A 19248-nucleotide genomic window follows, 5' to 3' on the forward strand; every position below is an offset into this window, starting at 1 on the left:
TCTACTTGTCAATGACATGCCAGTGATATCTAAATTAACTTCATTATAAGTGCGGCGTGAGGGGCGAGCCGGCGTATCTGTAGGATCATTACATCATTAGTAGCAGTGTTATTACGAAAAAAATCTAATGCCAGTAAGACCTATTTTCCTCCTCGGTTCGGAAATTCCATGAATGGATTTTAACCATGCGGTAAACTAACTTTGCCTTACTACACCCAAAAAATATGAATTATAATTTTCTTATCAAATATATATCCATTGAAATAATTGATTATTATAATTATGAATAGAAATAGTTATAGAGCTACAAATAAAATGCAATCTAATAAAAACATTCAAATGGCTTAGCTTTCTTTCCAACATGGTCTGGTAAATAAAATATAAAAATATTGTACCTGCTAAATTCCAAATCTGGCATGTTGAATTACTAAACATAAGTGATTTAATATGTAGAAACCCGACCTCTGTGATTGTTAATAGTGTACGAGACGGTACAGAGCAAATGTAATGACGTCTGTCAAAAGGTCACAATTTAATGTCAGAACAGAAATTACCTCGAACGTCGAACCTAAGATTAAAATATATGTAAGTACATGTGTAATAGAAGAGTGAAAATATAGTTGTTTATATTATATATTAAATATGTTTCATTAGCGCCTGTTCGCGCCCTTTTTCATTCATTATCATTCATATTCATCCATCTCGCTCGCTTTTCTTTCATACTATCTACTCTATTCAACCTCATTTTTATTCTCATATCACCCGCCTTTTTGCCGACCTACTTAAACGCAAAACAAAGAAGCTAAAAATTTAAATACATGTCAATGGTTGGACAACGTCAATGAAGGGAAAAATCAATATACTTTTTTCCTGATAATATGAATAAAATAATACGATGAAATAATTATTATAAACGAGAGTGATAAACGTGAGTGTGAAGGAGTAAGGAGAGAGAAGAACGAACCAAAAATTAAATACGGCGGCCGCCGTTAACAAATCGGAATCTATACCCAGGTACGGTCGGCCTCATAATTAACATCTTTTTAATTTTATTCTCATTTTTAGTTTTCTCATAGCCATAGTCCCTCTGTATTTCTTGGACTGCGCTTTTCCTCTGGTCCTTCGGCATTCCTCGCGTTAACATTTCTGGTCTTCGAACCGGATTCTCTTTTCTTTTCCCTCTTCTCTCCTCATACATTCATTGCTAATCGTTCTCCTCCCGCACCGCACCGCCCTTATAAATATTACCTAAATTATTCTATATTAATCGCTCCCGCAGTTTAGGTATTTATTTATATGAGTATTACTATTCGCCGCGCCGCCCTTATAAATTAATTACCTAAATATAATTTCTTAATCGCACCCGCAATTTAGGTATACGTTTATAAGAGTTAATCCTTATTCATAGGAACATAAATTGTTTTACCGCATAAATAAAATTAAACTACTTAACCCGTCTCCTGCATTATGGCGAAAGATACAAGAAATATCGAAAGCGTCGACAGCGCGTATTATGAAGACGAGCTGTCGATGCTTGAAGCAAAACGCAATATCTTCTTTGAACTCGTCCAGGGTATTTACAAAAAATCGCTAGTTGTCGATACCGATTTAGCCAGTCGCGAGAGTTTCCTTGATGCTGCTGACACTATCGACGAACTCCGATCAGAGTTCAAAGAGGTGGTTAATGAGTATAATCGTACGTTGCTAAGAGCTAGGGCGGCTGCTGTCCCTAATTATCAGCCGATTATAGCCTTCGAAGATTTGTACTGCCGCATCAGGAGAGTGGTTAAGCGGCTGCAACCAGCCGCACCGCCGGCCTCTTCGCTGCCTTCTATAGTGGAGAGAGCCAGACCTTCTTTGCCAACGATGGAACTGGTAGCGTTCGATGGAGATATACGTAACTGGCCGCTTTTCTACGCTAGTTTTAAATCCAGAGTGCACGAAAATCTGTCGCTTACTGATGAAGAGAAGCTCTTCTATCTTATTGGGAAATTGTCACCAAAAGCTCAAGCCGTCATCGCGGGTATAACTCCGAGCGCTGAAAACTATCAGCTTATCATCGATAGTCTAATTGACAGATTTCAAGACAAGCGCACTCTTGCCTCGACCTACATGGATCAAATGCTCAATTTAAAGATTAATGGTCCCGCTTCCTCGTCTAATTTTCAAACATTCATCGATAAGTTTGTCACAGCTGCGAATGCGCTTAAGTCGCTTAAGCTCGATGATTTATGCGATTTCATGCTCCTTCATATGGCATTAAAGAAGCTAGACCAGGAAACTCTTCGAGCATTTGAAATGTTACACCGAGATACGAAATTGCCTACCTTCCGCAATTTGACAGATTTTATGAAGAGTCAGTTTAGGATTTATCAAAATGTGCAACCAAGCACCGTCGTCGTCTCCGCCGCAGCAAATCCATCGCGCGAAAAAGGTGTTAAGTCGTCTCAGCCGCGTAGTGCCGCACCAAAACTACAAAGTTATGTTGCTTGCGCGAGCACTACTAAATGTATTTGTGACAATATTGTTCATGAACATTTATTTAAATGTCCGTCCCTCAACAGTTTAACGCCTTCCGAACGCTTCAAACGCGCTAAAGAGCTTAAGGCATGTGTTAACTGCCTAAGTATCAAACACCGCACCCGCGAGTGCAATTCCGAGGTGAAATGTCGAGTTTGTCATCAAAAGCATCATACTCTGTTGCATTTTGACAAAGACAAGGATGAAAGAGCTACGACGTCTGATGTGTCAAGTGTATCTGCGAGCGCCGTAGCTAAGTCGTCTTCACCGCCGCCGGAAAGCACATCTTGTAACACGTCTATCGTGACTCAAGCACTAGCGGCCTCTAACAATAAGATGTCAAAACAAAACTCAACATCTTCGTGTGATACGGTATTGCTGTCCACCGCAAAGGTTATCGTCCGCGATAATAAGGGTGGCACGCAAGTCGTCAAATGTTTACTTGACACCGCGTCACAAAGTAACTTCATTACTGAGGAGTGTTGTAAGCGCTTAGGTTTGAATTTTGATAAAAAGCCAAGCGCTGTATTTGGCATTGGAAAAACTAAAAAAATTGTTATGGGTAACGCAGATATTAAAATATTTTCGCGATTCGACGAAAACGTCAACTTTGACGTTTCGAGTTTTGTGGTCGATCGCATCACCGACGATTTGCCATCAGTGCCGGTTGACATGTCAACCCTCACACATGTTCATGGCCTCCCTTTGGCTGACGACACGTTGGATACGCCCGTCGCAATTGATGTACTGGTGGGTGCAACTATATTTCCACATTTGTTACTGCCGCACATTGTTAAAAGCGATGTGGACTATCTGCCACCGGCTATTCAGACAGTATTGGGGTATATTTTAATGGGTTCGGTCCCTGCTTTACAGTCACCGCGTAAATATACTTCAGCATGTTGTACTTCTATTCAAGACTCCACAGACAACCTTCTCAAAAGGTTTTGGGAACTTGAGGAAATATCCGCTCCGCCCGCTCAAAGTCAAGATGACCTTGAATGCGAGGATTATTTTCGCGCCACCACTACGCGCGACGCTAATGGTAGATATACTGTCGCATTGCCTTTCCGAGATGACGTGTTCAAGCTCGGAGAGTCGCATTCTGCTGCTAAGAGGCGCTTTCTTTGCCTTGAAAGAAAGCTAGAGTCATCGAGTGTGTTACGTGCCGCCTATGACGATATCATTCGTGAATACGTCAGTAAGGGTTACATATCGGAGGTAACTATCTCCATGAAGGCCTCTCCAGCTGTCGCATACATAATTCCTCACCATGCTGTCATACGCGAGGACAAATCAACGACCAAAGTGCGCATGGTCCTGGATTCGAGTAGCAAGACAAGCACAGGTCTGTCGCTGAATGACGTTTTGCACTCAGGGCCCAATCTTCAAGGGGATTTGTTTTCAATCCTTCTGAACTTTCGCTTATTCAAAATAGCGCTTTCGGCCGATTGTCGCCAAATGTTTTTACAGATTGGTGTTCGCGAAGCGGAACGCAAGTTTCAACGAATCTTATATAGATTCCGCCCGGCAGATCCCATTACCACATACGAATTTAATCGCGTGTGTTTTGGTATGAAGTCGAGTCCCTATCACGCGCTCCGCGTCGTCCGTCAGCTAATTGCAGACGACGGGCATAAGTACCCAACGGCAGCGGCGATCGCGTCCTCTTGTACATACATGGATGACGTATGCTTTAGCATTATGTCAGATGACTCGCAGCAGCAGGATGAGTCTGTTGCTATCGCCGCGGCTAAGGAGCTGATTGATTTATTCAAATGCGGTCAATTTGATCTTGTGAAATGGACCTGCAATTCAGACGCCGTGCTACGCGAAATACCTGCTTCGCATCGGGCTTCCGTAGACATTGAAATCGACCCAGGGGTCTCCCAAAAGGTCCTTGGCTTATGTTGGAATAAATCTGGTGATTACTTTCATTTCAAGGTGACAGAGCCAGACTCAACGTGCACTAAAAGGACGATCTTGTCCGCACGTCTATGGGATAACGTGGGCTTAGTAGCTCCAGTTGTCTTATACGCAAAACTCCTCATCCAGGAGCTTTGGTTGATCAAATGCGACTGGGATGAGACTCCCCCACCCCATATTGTGGATTTATGGGAACGATTCTGTTCGGAGTTGCCAAAGCTCAATGGAATCCAAATACCGCGCCATCTTGGAGTAGCACAGGGTTGTACTATAAACCTTTTAGGCTTCGGTGATGCATCCGAGCGTGCATATGGAGGCGTCGTATACCTTCAGGTTCTAAAGGGAGACGAAGTGGCAGTTCGGCTGGTGTGTTCCAAGTCGAAGGTCTGTCCCCTTAAAACAGTCTCCGTCGCGAGATTGGAACTGTGTGCTGCGGTCCTCCTGGCAAAGCTCATGCGGAAGGTGCAAGATAACTTCGAACCTCGTTATAACATTAACGAGGTCTACGCGTTTACAGACTCGAAAGTTGCTCTCTGCTGGATTCAGTCATCCCCCCACCGCTGGCAAACGTTTGTTGCCAACCGGGTAGTTAAGATTATCGAAGCTATTCCGGCCAACTGCTTCCATCATGTGGCGGGCTTAGAAAATCCCGCGGATTGCTTGTCCCGTGGCTTGACGCCTTCTAAGCTCGTGGACCATCCTTTGTGGTTCACGGGACCGGCTTGGGCTTCCAAGCATCCATCGGAATGGCCTTTAAGGGAGCTCGATCGAGAGTCCATCGGTGAAGTGCCGGAGCTTAAGCCTCTTGCACACGCTGCAACTACGGATGTGTCAGAGTCACCACTTTATTCACTCGCTCAGCGAATATCGTCGTGGTCTCGATTATTGCGCATCGTGGTATACGTGTACCGCATTCTTAAACCGAAACCGCGCTTCTCAGCACTTTCCCGAAATGACCTAGAGTTCGCTGAGGGTAAAATTATTTCATCGTTGCAAAGTGAACACTTTAGCGACGACATTGATAAAATAAAGAGCAAAAGGTATTGCTCACCTGCCTTGCAAAAGCTTAAACCATTCTTAGATAAAGACGGGCTGATTCGTGTTGGAGGCAGGCTGTCAAATGCTGACATGAAATATTCGCAGAAACACCCAATTGTGCTTCCACGACGTGATCATGTAGTCAATATGATCGTCGACTATTTCCACAGAAAGCATTTGCACGCTGGTCCTGAGTCATTAATGACTATACTTAGGCTTCAGTATTGGATACTGTCGGCTCGTCGTGTCATTCGCGACCGCGTTGCCAAATGCAACACGTGTTTCAGAGCGAATCCACAATCGTCTCTCCCGCTCATGGCAGACCTACCGAGCTGTCGCGTGAATCAAGTGAATAAACCGTTTACACATACGGGGTGTGATTATGCAGGTCCCTTGCAGTACACTCCTACTCGAGGCAGAGGAGTCAAGAGTCGCAAGGCTTGGTTATGCATTTTCACTTGCCTCACGACGCGCTGCCTTCATATCGAGATAGCGACGGAATTGAGTACCGCCAATTTTTTGGCTGCTTTAAAGCGCTTCTTGGCGCGGCGTGGCCCCGTACAATGCATATATTCGGACAATGGGACTAATTTTACCGGTGCCAACTCTTACATGCGTGACCTCTACAAGTTTTTAGACGGTCATCGTCCACATTTGGAGATGGAGCTCGCGGAGAACCGCATTGATTGGAAGTTCATTCCTCCCGCTTCTCCACACTTCGGAGGCGCATGGGAAAGCATGGTGAAAATAGTAAAAAATCACCTTTTCAAGGTAATCGGTACGCAAATACTGTCATATGAGGAGCTTCTGACTACGCTTGCGCAGATAGAGGCCCTTGTAAATTCGCGACCACTGACAGCTCTGAGTAGTGATCCCGCTGAGCCTTCAGCTCTCACCCCGGCTCATTTCCTCAACACTGCTCCGCTGTTGTCCTTACCTGCTCCATTGGTCGAGTCAGGTAATTTGCGTGACCGACATGCACTTCTGGATAAGATAGTGCAGTCCTTCTGGCAACGTTGGCGTGCAGAATATCTGCATCAGTTGCAGTCTCGAGCTAAATGGACCACGCCATCAGTTCCTATCGTAACTGGTACAGTGGTTGTCATAAAAGTAGATAATGCGCCGCCATTTTCATGGCCTTTAGGCGTCGTAGAGGCAGTACATCCTTCGAAGGACGGCTCAACCCGCGTTGTCACTGTCAGGACAAATAAAGGAAGTTTCGTCCGTCCTGTCGTGCGATTATGCCCTCTGCCTAACCAATAATTAATAGGAGTATACTTCGTTAGAATAATACTTTTTCTTTAGTTCATTATTTCGCTATATTATTGTGAATGTTCGTTTAATTTGATGATAAGGGTTATTATTTATTATATTTAGTTTTTCTTTCCTTTAAAGGAACCCTTTAAGGTCGGGGGGAAATGTTCGCGCCCTTTTTCATTCATTATCATTCATATTCATCCATCTCGCTCGCTTTTCTTTCATACTATCTACTCTATTCAACCTCATTTTTATTCTCATATCACCCGCCTTTTTGCCGACCTACTTAAACGCAAAACAAAGAAGCTAAAAATTTAAATACATGTCAATGGTTGGACAACGTCAATGAAGGGAAAAATCAATATACTTTTTTCCTGATAATATGAATAAAATAATACGATGAAATAATTATTATAAACGAGAGTGATAAACGTGAGTGTGAAGGAGTAAGGAGAGAGAAGAACGAACCAAAAATTAAATACGGCGGCCGCCGTTAACAAATCGGAATCTATACCCAGGTACGGTCGGCCTCATAATTAACATCTTTTTAATTTTATTCTCATTTTTAGTTTTCTCATAGCCATAGTCCCTCTGTATTTCTTGGACTGCGCTTTTCCTCTGGTCCTTCGGCATTCCTCGCGTTAACAGCGCCAATAGCGCCTAACATATTTTTCCTTCGAGCCGGATACAAATACAACAGCATAAAAAGTAGTCGCGTGGAGTTTATATGGCAAAATATAGTAAAACATAAAAATTGCAAATACGTATATGGAAGAATAGGGAATGGGAAGAAAACTAACCTATATAACCTAAAAAAAAAATAACAACTTGAAGAAAATATGTTCATTAAGAAATTCACAAGAATTTGCATAAATTCAATTCGAAAAATCATACCGCTTTTTTAGATCACAATAAGATTGCAAAAAATGTTATTAGCAATCTTGAATCTAGATCAATTGAATGCACCTCCAAAGGATAGAAAACCGAGTGCGATCTATTGCAAGGCCTGTGATGCCGTTTATTATTATTATTATTTAAGCTTTGTTCTCACACATCTGTTATAAAATTGAGTTTTATTATATTTCTATGATGTGTAAAAGCCTCCTCCATCTTCTTCCATTTTTCTTTGTCTTCAGCAGTATTTTCCCAATTCTTTCCTGCTATTGCTATTATGTCATCAACCCATCTCTTTCATTGTTTACCTGAGTTTGCCCAGTTGACCTTTCCATTTGGTTGTTTGAATAGTCCACCTCTTGTCTTTGTACTCGTATCTAGCCAAATGTCCAGCAGTGGCAGCATAGTTCCATTTTTATCGCTTGTCACTATGCCTGTCACTTTCGCACTTACATACTTGTTAGAACGTGACATATACTTGGCATGGTGGCAAAATGATAAAGAGCCGACCATCTTAGCCCTACAGCCCATCTCCATTTTTGTCTTAAACTAAACTGTAGTGCGTCTGTCAGTTTGGTTTTCTTACGGATATCTGTGTTTCTTACTTTATTTATTCTTCTTAATTTCAAAAGGCTTCTTTCCATTGCATGTTGGCAAGATAAAAAAAATTCTTTAACTTTCTCAGTGAAGACCCATGTCTGGGGAGGATGCAGGAATCCATAACTATTTTCTTTATTTTTAAACTATAATTTCCTTTTAGGATTTCTTTATGTGACCAGTATTTTCTCCAAGCTATATTTATTCTCCTGTCCACCACGTTTTTATTGCTATTGTGGTCAAACGAAATCATTTTTCCTAAGTATATATAGGTGTCCACATACTCGATTGACTTTCCTTCTACGTTTATACTTTTTTCTGTGACTGTTCGTCATAATTATGGTTTTAGACGCCTTCACGTGGAGGCCCACTTTTTGACTCTCTGAATTTAGATTGTTTAGCATTGTTTCCAGACCTTTAGCAGTATTACAGAATAGAACTATACCGTCCGCAAACCTCAGATGTGTTAGTTGTTTATTTGATATCCATATGCCTTTCTTTTCCCATTGAAGTTTTTAAATATTGCTTCCATCACCGCTATAAAAAGTTTTGGAGAAAGGGGGTCTCCTTGTCTCACCCCTTTTCCGATTTTGAATTCCTCTCCTAGTCTTTCAAGCCATACCCTACTGACGCTGTTGGAGTAGATGTTCTTTATGATGTTAATGAATTTTTCTGTGATGCCCTTAACTGATATATTTTTGGCACCATAGAGATTAAAATAAACTGTATCTGTAGTAAGCCGTAATTTTTCTTGTCAAATGTAAAAAATACCTACATTAAGTATGTTTATTTTATTTCATTTTTATCTCTGTAATCATTTTAAAATAAATTAAATTAATTAAAAATCATTATCATAAATGTGTAAACCGAGCACTTTCATTTGATACCAAACTCGACCATACTTTGTGCAAATAAAATGACCAGAATAGCAAGCCAATCACTTGCTTGCAGCTTCAAAATCTTGGGAATTTAACAGCCTTGAACCGTTAGTGAGATTATCTTAGTCCACGGTACGAGTATATATATTATCTTGGATCAAAATATATCAGTTGAGACATATCATTCTTGTTTCAAAACTTTGTTTTTTTCTGTGTACTTAAGCCATTGCTTGAGGGTACACGAACAAACTACAAAAAACTTTGAATTTATATATATATATATATGCACGTTTGTACCTACATTTCACGCCTTCGCGGTCACTTATTAAAATGGACAAATACTCAAAGCGAAATAGACCGGAAAACCAATATGAAAAGCTTTGAAAAGGAATTCAAAGAAAATGTCAATAATGTAAGTAGGTACTGCGTGGAATAAATTTAACGAATTGAAACATAATACTTGTCATTGACAATTTTATTGTGTATTTACAGGGAAAATGAACCCAGTGTCCAATAATTATCCTGAAGGTTGACGAACTATGTTGCGCAGAACATAGGTGAAAAGTAAAGCCATTAGATATTAGTTATTTACGATACAAGTGCGGAAAATAGGAAATTCATAACGAGTGGCGATAAATTAAAACACAACCGAAGGAAGTGTTTTAAATCGACACGAGTTGCGAATTACCTATTCGCACATGTATCGTACAACGTATTGCAGTACATATGACCCTTTAAATTTTTCACATACTTACATAATGTGCTAATTTACGCACAAGTGCGGAAAAGTAGCACCATATGTACTATAATAGTACATTACGATACAAGTGCGAAAAATAGGAAATTCGAAACGAGTGTCGATAAATTAAAACACAACCGAAGGGAGTGTTTTATATCGACACGAGTTGCGAATTACCTATTTGCACATGTATCGTACAACGTTTTACAGTACATATGGCCCTTTAAATGTTCGACACAGTAATGTAATATGCTAATTTTAGCACTAGTGCGGTAAAGAAGCACCATATGTACTGTAAAATTGATAATAATATCATCACGATACAATTTAATTGCTCTGTTAGTGAAATGATGAATGCTAGGACTCACAAACGACCGGCCTGGCCTAGTGGATATTGATCCTGCCTACGAAGCCGATGGTCCCGGGTTCCAGTCCCGGTAAGGGCATTTATTATTGTGATAAACACAGATTTGTTCCTGAGTCATGGATATTTTTTATGTATATAAGGATGTATTTAGGAATAAAATTGCGGGAAAATACGTAGATCATAGTAGAAATTAAGTACCACTGTAAGCCCTCTACCAGCCGCCACTTCCAATTGAAACCAAGTTAAAATTATCCTGCCATCGGGTAGCTACTTAACGTAAATAGTACCTACTCGTACCTTAAGTTTCACTATCTATTAGCGAGATATGAAATAATCATCCTCAAGATCGAAATACTCACTGCTAATGCCATTTTATTTGTTTCTCAAGACACCGGTCGCTCTCAAGTAAGTATCATTTATAATTCGATTTCGATATTTAACGATGACGTTTCAAATTCCATAAATGATATCTAAAAATTGTGAGGGTATGGAAATATTGACAATCGTCCGAGGTAAAACTATGTCTGGGATACAACAGTTTCCCCTATATGGCCAAAATCGATATTCACATAATGTTTCCCTGTAGCAAAGTCTTAAGCATTTGTTAAAATGATATACTTAACTTTTGGGAACAGAAACGACAAATTAGAACGTAAAGCTATGTAGTAGGTAATCGGCCTGCAAGTTGCGCGAGGTAGCCGTTGCACTGGCTCAGTCTAAATTACGCCTAACTGCATTTGTGTCGAGATGGATCTGGCTCCGTGACAGGGACTTAAGAACCAACCCCGCTTTAAATAAACATCTAAGTTTATTATAAGGTCTAATTATCATTATATCAAAATAAAACCGCATAAGCATGACTTTGGCAGAAGATTGCCTTCAGCGATAGTCCAATTTAAGTAAAGGAATTCAATTTAATATTATTATAGTTATCATCGGACATTGGTACATCCCGATCTTACATATACAGATCTTACATACATCATGCATATGCATGCGAAACGTAAATAACTCATTCAAGAATAGATAATTAGTTTTCGCTACATTTCAATCATTCAAAATCGTAGCGTGTAATTTATAGGTTGCATAAGATGTTAAATATTTCATGTTCAAATACTTATTCGTATGTAAAAGAGACTGCGATAAAAAGTGTTACGTTGGGATTATTTTAATACCATCATATGCATAATTTGCACCATTAACCACCATTTTGATAAAATATACCTACTTAAGGCCTAGAAGGTATTGAAAAAGAAAATGAATTTAAATTTAAGCGGCAAAGCGGATGAGAAGTTTTTTATGATCAGTGCATAATTAATGATTAAACGAACTTACCTTAAGTGAAGTTCTATCATAATTATACGAAGCGCCTCGTCCGAAGAGATTAGTAACTGCAGATATATATATACATGTAGTTACGCCGGTAGGTGTCACCACTCTGCACTTAGTTTGGAGTTGTTTTTAAATTTTTATTCCTCAGTAAGTGGGTATGCCTAGATTCCACTTCCTGGCCGCCATCGCTCTGTCCGCTCATTAAGTTGAGAGAAATATTTTACATATATATGAATACATTGATTGATGTATTTTATATAAGATAGTAAGGGGATGAGCGAAGCGATGGGTGGGAGGGAGTTATGTTACTAATCTCTTCGGACGAGGCGCTTCGTATAATTATGATAGAACTTCACTTAAGGTAAGTTCGTTTAATCATTAATTATACTTCGCGCCTCGTCCTCGAGATTAGTAACTGCAGATATATATATACATGTAGACTTTGAGAGTAATATTTCCCGAAAAACCATCAATCAATGTCGATATACTTATGTACATATAATATATTAGACAATTTATACTATATTATAACCTCTCAGCATTGATACAGGAATCATTCTATTTATATGATATCAAAATAAAATCGACATATTTGTAGATATGTTATGTACTGTACTATAAAGTAGGATCGATTAATATCAGGCAAGATATCAATCTTTAACACCTTAAATACCATTAATTTATTGTATAAACTTGAAATTAGTCACTTAAGTGTACTTAAGTAAATTGAAGTCTTCATTGGATATTCATTGGTACAATTACAAGAATAAATGCCTACTATATATAAGATTTTGTAGGGCTATGCAAAAGTTTGTTTCTTAAATTAAACAGATTTTTCATCCTCTAACTTGGTACAATTTTTTGGTAAGTCAACAAATCTGTTAAACCTTAAAATATAATATATAATTATGTTTTTTTTTTTTTTTTTTGTTAAACCTATTTCTAATAGCTTGGCAGTGTAATTTCAATCGATACGAGATGAATACGTTATCTTTTCATTATTTATTTAATACGGAAAACACCAGAGACAAACAGTCTTCATTACTTAAAATGGACCTTTGTAAAACTTTGCAAAGGTATTGGACTGTCCGCTCCACCCTTTGGTGTTGCGGATGGTGTCGACGCCGACGCCGTGCGCGTGCGCGTGCGCGTGCGACACGGCGGCCCGCCGCGCCGACCATGCACTCGCTCAGTGTGCACTTGATCCGCTGACTGGGCGTCTGCGAGTCTACTGGTTTATGTGGCTTTTTAGTAGCAATGAACAAACAGGCTGTCAGATATTCTTAAGGGCTTTCTTTTATTCACATAGCAAGAAATCGCCTCCGCTGGACATATAAAAAAAAAAAAGGGTTTTCGCGGAAAAAAGGTAGATATATAATAGGTTGCTTACGCCTAAGTCTTAATGTTTTTACAATATCTGGAATTCTAATAGATATACATTCAGAAGTTATTTCAATGTTTTTTATATTAATATTTCACTTGGATTCTGTGAGCCGTAGTGAGAGCCAGCAATGTAACCGTTTTGTTTGAAAGCCTTTCAATTTCATTTATCGCTAGGAAACCAATCGCTCAACTGATTTAATACAAGATTGGTATCCCAAGTTGCATTGTACTTAGGCGTCAGATGCCGTAGAGGAAAAAATAAACTCATTTAATGAGTCTCTAAAGCCTGTCATCATGTGATATTGTTGGAAGGCTAAGGACAAGGCCGATCTATAGGAGTTTAATGTTCCATATTAACTACCTTCATTAAACAGATTGGTAAAAAATAGACTACTGTCGGAATAGACAAGTCATACGTCGACAAAGTTATTATTAGAAAAGGGCCACCACTTTTTAAGACAAACATCATACTGTTTTATAGCAATAGGGAAGGGCAAATTTGGCGATAGGGAAGCTATCATTATATCCAATCAGGATGATGGTAGGCTTCTCCTCGATAGGGTTACCCGCACAATATCCTTGCAGCCAGGGTAATCAAGTTGTGTATTCGTTGGGAACAGGAGTGAGAAATTGAAGCATTGCCACAAGGCTGAAATATTATGACTTGCTAGCAAAGCAAGGAGACTTCTAAAAGCAGGGTATCTTGGTTGTGTTGGCCACAACGATACGACCACGATACCTGTAGCTTTATCTGAAATAATATTTCGAAGAGCTTTCAATAAAACCGAAAAAGGTGTGAAAGCGTAAAAGAACATGCCTGTCCAGGCTACAGTAAACGAGTCTCTGATAACACGATAGCGATACGCATAGTCATCAGGGTCTTTGTGCCAAGAAATGTATTTTGCGCATTTCTTCTTTATACGACCTGCGAATAAATCGATTAAAGGTAAACCAAATTGCATATTAAGGACCGTATCGAAAAGAAAGTAGACAACTTTTCAACTGCATATTTTTTTTCACGGACGTCATAGACACAAATATGTTTTATTGAAATATAAACCTATTTCTTAACTCTATTAAAACTAAAAATAAATTGGACATTCTATCATATCTGTCAAAATGGGGAAGATTAATTTAGAAGTGAGAAAAAATATTTTGGACGACTGGTGGAAAAATAAATGGTTAACTATAAGAAAGCTTGCTAAAAAATACAATGTTAGCCCCGCAGGTGTACATAAATTAATTAATAAGTTTGGCACTACTGTTACCTTAGAAGATCTACCAAAGTCTGGACGAAAACGAGGCCCTTCCGACCCAGAATTGCAAAGAAGAGTCGTTCAAATGTTCAATCGAAAACCAACTCTGTCTATTCGGGATGCTGCTCGTAAAGCAAAAACTTCTATAGGAATGATCCAGCGTATCAAGAAAAGGTGCAACCTGAAGACGTACAAAAAACAAAAACAGCCCAAACGTGATGAAAAACAGACAGTTGCTGTTCGAAAACGCACCAGAAAACTTTATGACCGAGTTCTTACAAAAAAAGTGCAGTGTATCATAATGGATGACGAAACTTATTGTAAATTCGATTACAAAACTCTACCTGGCCCACAATTTGTAACAGTTTCGGCAAATAAAAAGGTTTCTCAAAAAGATAAGTCGATCAATATGGAAAAATTTGGAAAGAAAATTTTAGTTTGGCAAGCAATTTGTCAATGCGGACTGAAATCAAAAGCTTATTTCGCTATGGGAACTATAAATGCCCAAGTTTACCGCGACGAATGCCTACAAAAGAGGTTGTTGCCTTTTATCAAGAAGCACGGGATGCCTACATTATTTTGGCCAGACTTGGCCTCCTGTAATTATACGAAAGTGACTAGAGAGTGGTATAAGGCCGACAAGGTAGATATTGTAGAGAAAGACATGAACCCGCCTAATTGTCCGGAAGTTCGCCCTATCGAGAGATACTGGGCCCTTATGAAAAGATATCTTCAAAGAAATGCTAAGGCTGCAACTTCCCTTGCTAACTTTAAAAAAAAGTGGCATATGGCTTCTGAAAGCGTGACCAAGAAAGTCGTCCAAAACCTCATGCAGAACATCAAAAGGAAAGTCAGATTTCAGGCAAAGTAGGGGCATTGCAGTTGTTTATCTAAAAAAATATCCTTTTTCAGATTACATATTTCTATTTACTTTTGTTATTTTTCAAAAACACGATCTAATTATATAGCTTTTACACTAAGTAGTTGTCTACTTTCTTTTCGATACGGTCCTTATCTCATTAAAAACCCAATTGGCTAATTCCCATTCTATATCCGGATGTGATCTCCTTGATTTGTAATCAGCTATAATATTATCGCGGGATATTATATATGATGCAAACACAAACAACCATTGCCGCAGACCTCTCTTAACCTAGGTAAGATGAGGGTATTGTATACCGCCCATTCGGTTAATGTAGGCAATCGCGGTCATATCTAATAGTAGTTGGAGTATCTGGCAATTGTACAAATTACATGAGTAAATTTGAAGAGCAATAAATGCGGCAGGCAGCTCTAAATAGTTGATATGATACTAGACCATTGGCCGCTTGCCGTACCACCCCCACAGGCTGCCCCCCACCCCATAGTTGAGGCGTCAGAAAATATTTGAATTCGGAAATTATTGGTGATGGGAATTATCGATATTCATTAACCACCAATGTATGTCAGGTAGGATGGACTCGGCTATACTCATTGTATGATTAAAATTATCGGGGCCTTGTAAGTTAAGGAACTTGCAGCTTTCCAGTTCCTTCATATAGAGCCATCCGGACCCGATAGCCGGGCACGCTGAGTAGGCCGGTGAGTTTTGCTAGTTGTCTAATTTTGCAATGCTTCATTTTTAAACACTGTTCTACTCGTAACTCAGATTTTAAGCATGTTTTTTAGTAAGGTAAGCTAAGTCGCAACTGACGCGAGTTAATAATCATTCCTATAAGAATTTTCACGATGTCATAGGTGTAGGTAAGTGTGTACTACTTTTCTCTTGGTTGAAGATAAAGCCTAATGAAATTAATAACTGTATTGTTGGTTTTATGTTTTCTATACATTGTTCGTAACTTTGACCGAAAAGGAGCCAATCATCGAGATACAGAGTAGGGAGGAGGCCTGCGTAGTTTTATTTTACAATAGGTTTTGTGATTTTGGTGAAATCATATAAGGCGAGGCCTCAGTCTTACGAGGCCGGAGGACGGTAATACATTGAACTCATACGTTTTATTTTAGTAGATAAAACGAAAGTGCTATCTTGACTCTGCGTGATTTTTCATAAAATCAAGCGTATTCATATAACAATCCTGTGTTAAGAGCTTAACAGCTGTTCGCAAATCCTCAAGCTTGAAATGGTCAGTTTTAATAAATTGATTAAAAAGTATTTATTTACAATGACAATATACATAATGGATATATACAGATGAATATATAAATTGATTTAACTATTTAAGATTGAGTATAAAACGCATTTTTCCGTTCGGCTTCGACGCGAGAAAAATACTGGGCACAAATTGGCCGTCGCAAGGATTACACTGGGATATAACACCTATTTGCAAAAGATTATTAATAAAATAGGTAAATAAATAAATATTATAGCGACAGTCCCACGGTAAGCCAAGAAAGCTAATTAATTAATTAATGGCATCTACAAAATGTGACCTCTCTACGCTAGAATATTCAGGCGATGAGGGCAAAAAGTGTTGAACAAATAGTACTTGAGAATTTGATTTTATAGCCAGCTGGATAGCATGGATATGAAAGTATGGCGCGGTTCGAAGTAATAAGCGCCCACTGTTTCTAATTTAGTGATAAACGGCCGGCGTACTTAAATGTGTGTAGTAGTAGTGGCGCGGCGGGGGCTGGTGCGCGTACGGCGGCCTGTAGTAGCGGCGCCGGGGGTGGCGGGGGCGCTATGGGCTGCTTAGGAACAAGAGCCTTCTCAAGAGCTCTCCGCCGGAATTAATAATGGCTTTAGCTGATTTAAGTGTTTCCGGCAAGTTTTTGCCGAATAAGCAAGCGTCTATCTTGGTGAATACCAAATCGAATGCCAATCTTGGTGAATACCAGTCGAGATTCAGCGAGAAAAGTATAAAATTGCGTCTGGTTACGTTCTCTGCGTATTATAAGTCGCACAAAATACGACCGATCGATGTTTATAAGTTTTTGTAACAGGTCGTTATTTTTAGAATTTAATTACGATGTAATTATTTCGCTAAGACAAGATATTGCGCAAGCCATATCGGTTTATTTGGACTCGATGCCTTTGCAATATTTTTTATTTAGTTTTGCAAAATTTTCTGAAATAGCAGCTTTGATCTAAGGGTCTAACCTTTGGCGCGCCTATTTTCACGCAAATAGCAGAGATTATGTATTTACTAAGGAGATCTTTACGGATTTCTTTAGCTATAACTTGTATGGCTACATGTGTAAAACGGATAGCTATTTCTGTACATCTTTGCCATATATTGTGGTCGACGAGAGGTCATCTCCCAGAATCTCTTTGAAATACATCAACGTCCAAATCGTTTGTGTCAGCGATTTTTTTTTTTTTTTTTTTTGTCAGACATTGGACGTGCTTGTGCCTGGTACGGCAGTGGCGCTTACGCCGACTATGGCGCTGGAGCTGTGTGTTGGTCTATGTAGCGCTTTGCTGAGCCTCAATAGGCTTTATGCAAATTTACAACAGAGTTCTGAGGATCCTCGATAGGACAATTATCGGCCTCAATAGGCTCTTTCAGACACTCAGCGCTATTATATAGGTAATTCTGACTGTATGGGTTGTAGTTCAGTTCATAATCCGGGTATTCCGGAAACCAATCATTTAATCGTAAAACCAGTGATGCTGAGAACAAAAAGCAATATTTCGTTTGCTTTTATTTTTATATGCTCGTCTATTATAACAGCAAAATGGATAAATGAACATATTCACGACTATATTTAAGGAAAATGTGAACAATATACCAATAATAATATCATGTATAAATTACTACTATTAACTAATAAGTAATTACAAAATCTATGACTTTATTTTTTACTCATAAAAATCAAATATATTATTAATTATTAGAATAATCGTCTGAACTAAACTAGATAACGCATGTTATCCCATCATAAAGCTAGGTAACAATTCCCAATGAATTGTACGCCAACCGTCATGCCATGCGTCGACTTAGCCCCAACGGCTAATCGGAGTGCATTGATTTATCCCATTTTTTTTTTTTTTTTTTTTTTTTTTTTTTTATATGTATATACAATTATACATATCATTTATTTAGGTACCAGTCCCCAATGAACTGAACGCCGACCGATACAATTTGTGCTTTGATTTATCCCCAATGGCTAAATCTGAGTGCACCATATACCTAGGTTTAATAACCTTGGTCGCTTAAAATTTGCAGAAGCAAAAATTAAAAAGACTTACTTGTTTCTTGTGGTATAAATTCCTCATTGGAACCTCTGTGTGACGAAGCACTTTCACTATATCGTATTTTACGTTTTAATTTTCGACTTTTATCCAGTAGATGATCTATGTCATCTTTGTATTTCTTAATATGTTCACGTTTCGGTATTTTTGCGAGAATCCACGAACAAGAAGCTTAGTTAAGTTTTTAAGAAGTGACTTGAGTGGTCGAGCACTAGAAAGCGTATGAGCGGACAGAGCGATGGCGGCCAGGAAGTGGAATCTAGGCATACCCACTTACTGAGGAATAAAAATTTAAAAACAACTCCAAACTAAGTGCAGAGTGGTGACACCTACCGGCGTAACTACATGTATATATATATCTGCAGTTACTAATCTCGAGGACGAGGCGCGAAGTATAATTCAAAGTTAAGAGCAGTAATTAAGAAGAGTAAGAACAGTGACTCTGCCTACAAAGAAGAAGGCCCCGGGCTCGAATCCTGGTAAGGGCATTTAGTTGTGTATTCATCACGAATATTTGTTTCTGAGTTATAGATGTTTATGTGTCTAACTATGTAATTATCTTTATGTAAGTACCTATGTTTATCGTCCCCTAATACACCATACCCATCGTACAAATTTTGCTAAGTTTGGGGCTAGGTCGATCCGTGTAAGATCGTCCACAAACTATTAATATATTATTTAATATACTAGATAAGATATATTTGCCTCCGATAGATATAACAACAAGCTTAAATCTAAAATAGACCCTTGAGGCATTGTACCAAGGATGCTGACGGCAAGGAGAAGTTGCCAGCTCTTCGGTCACCAGTTATGTCAGTCAACCAGACGGTTCGAGATTTCTGCAAAAAACTTATTCACGCTCGGAC

General features: G+C 39.0%; 2 protein-coding genes across 2 annotated transcripts in view; both read left to right on the plus strand.

The window, feature by feature from the left end:
• Positions 1–19248, plus strand: part of LOC133523198 (uncharacterized) — a 97922-nt gene that overhangs the window by 36552 nt on the left and 42122 nt on the right. The gene's annotated exons all lie outside the window — the stretch shown is intronic.
• Positions 1468–6747, plus strand: LOC133517655 (uncharacterized). Its single transcript, XM_061851404.1, has one exon. The coding sequence runs from the start codon at positions 1468–1470 to the stop codon at positions 6745–6747; it is 5280 nt and encodes a 1759-aa protein (XP_061707388.1).

Source organism: Cydia pomonella, chromosome 1, assembly GCF_033807575.1.
Source record: "Cydia pomonella isolate Wapato2018A chromosome 1, ilCydPomo1, whole genome shotgun sequence".
NCBI lineage: Eukaryota > Metazoa > Arthropoda > Insecta > Lepidoptera > Tortricidae > Cydia > Cydia pomonella.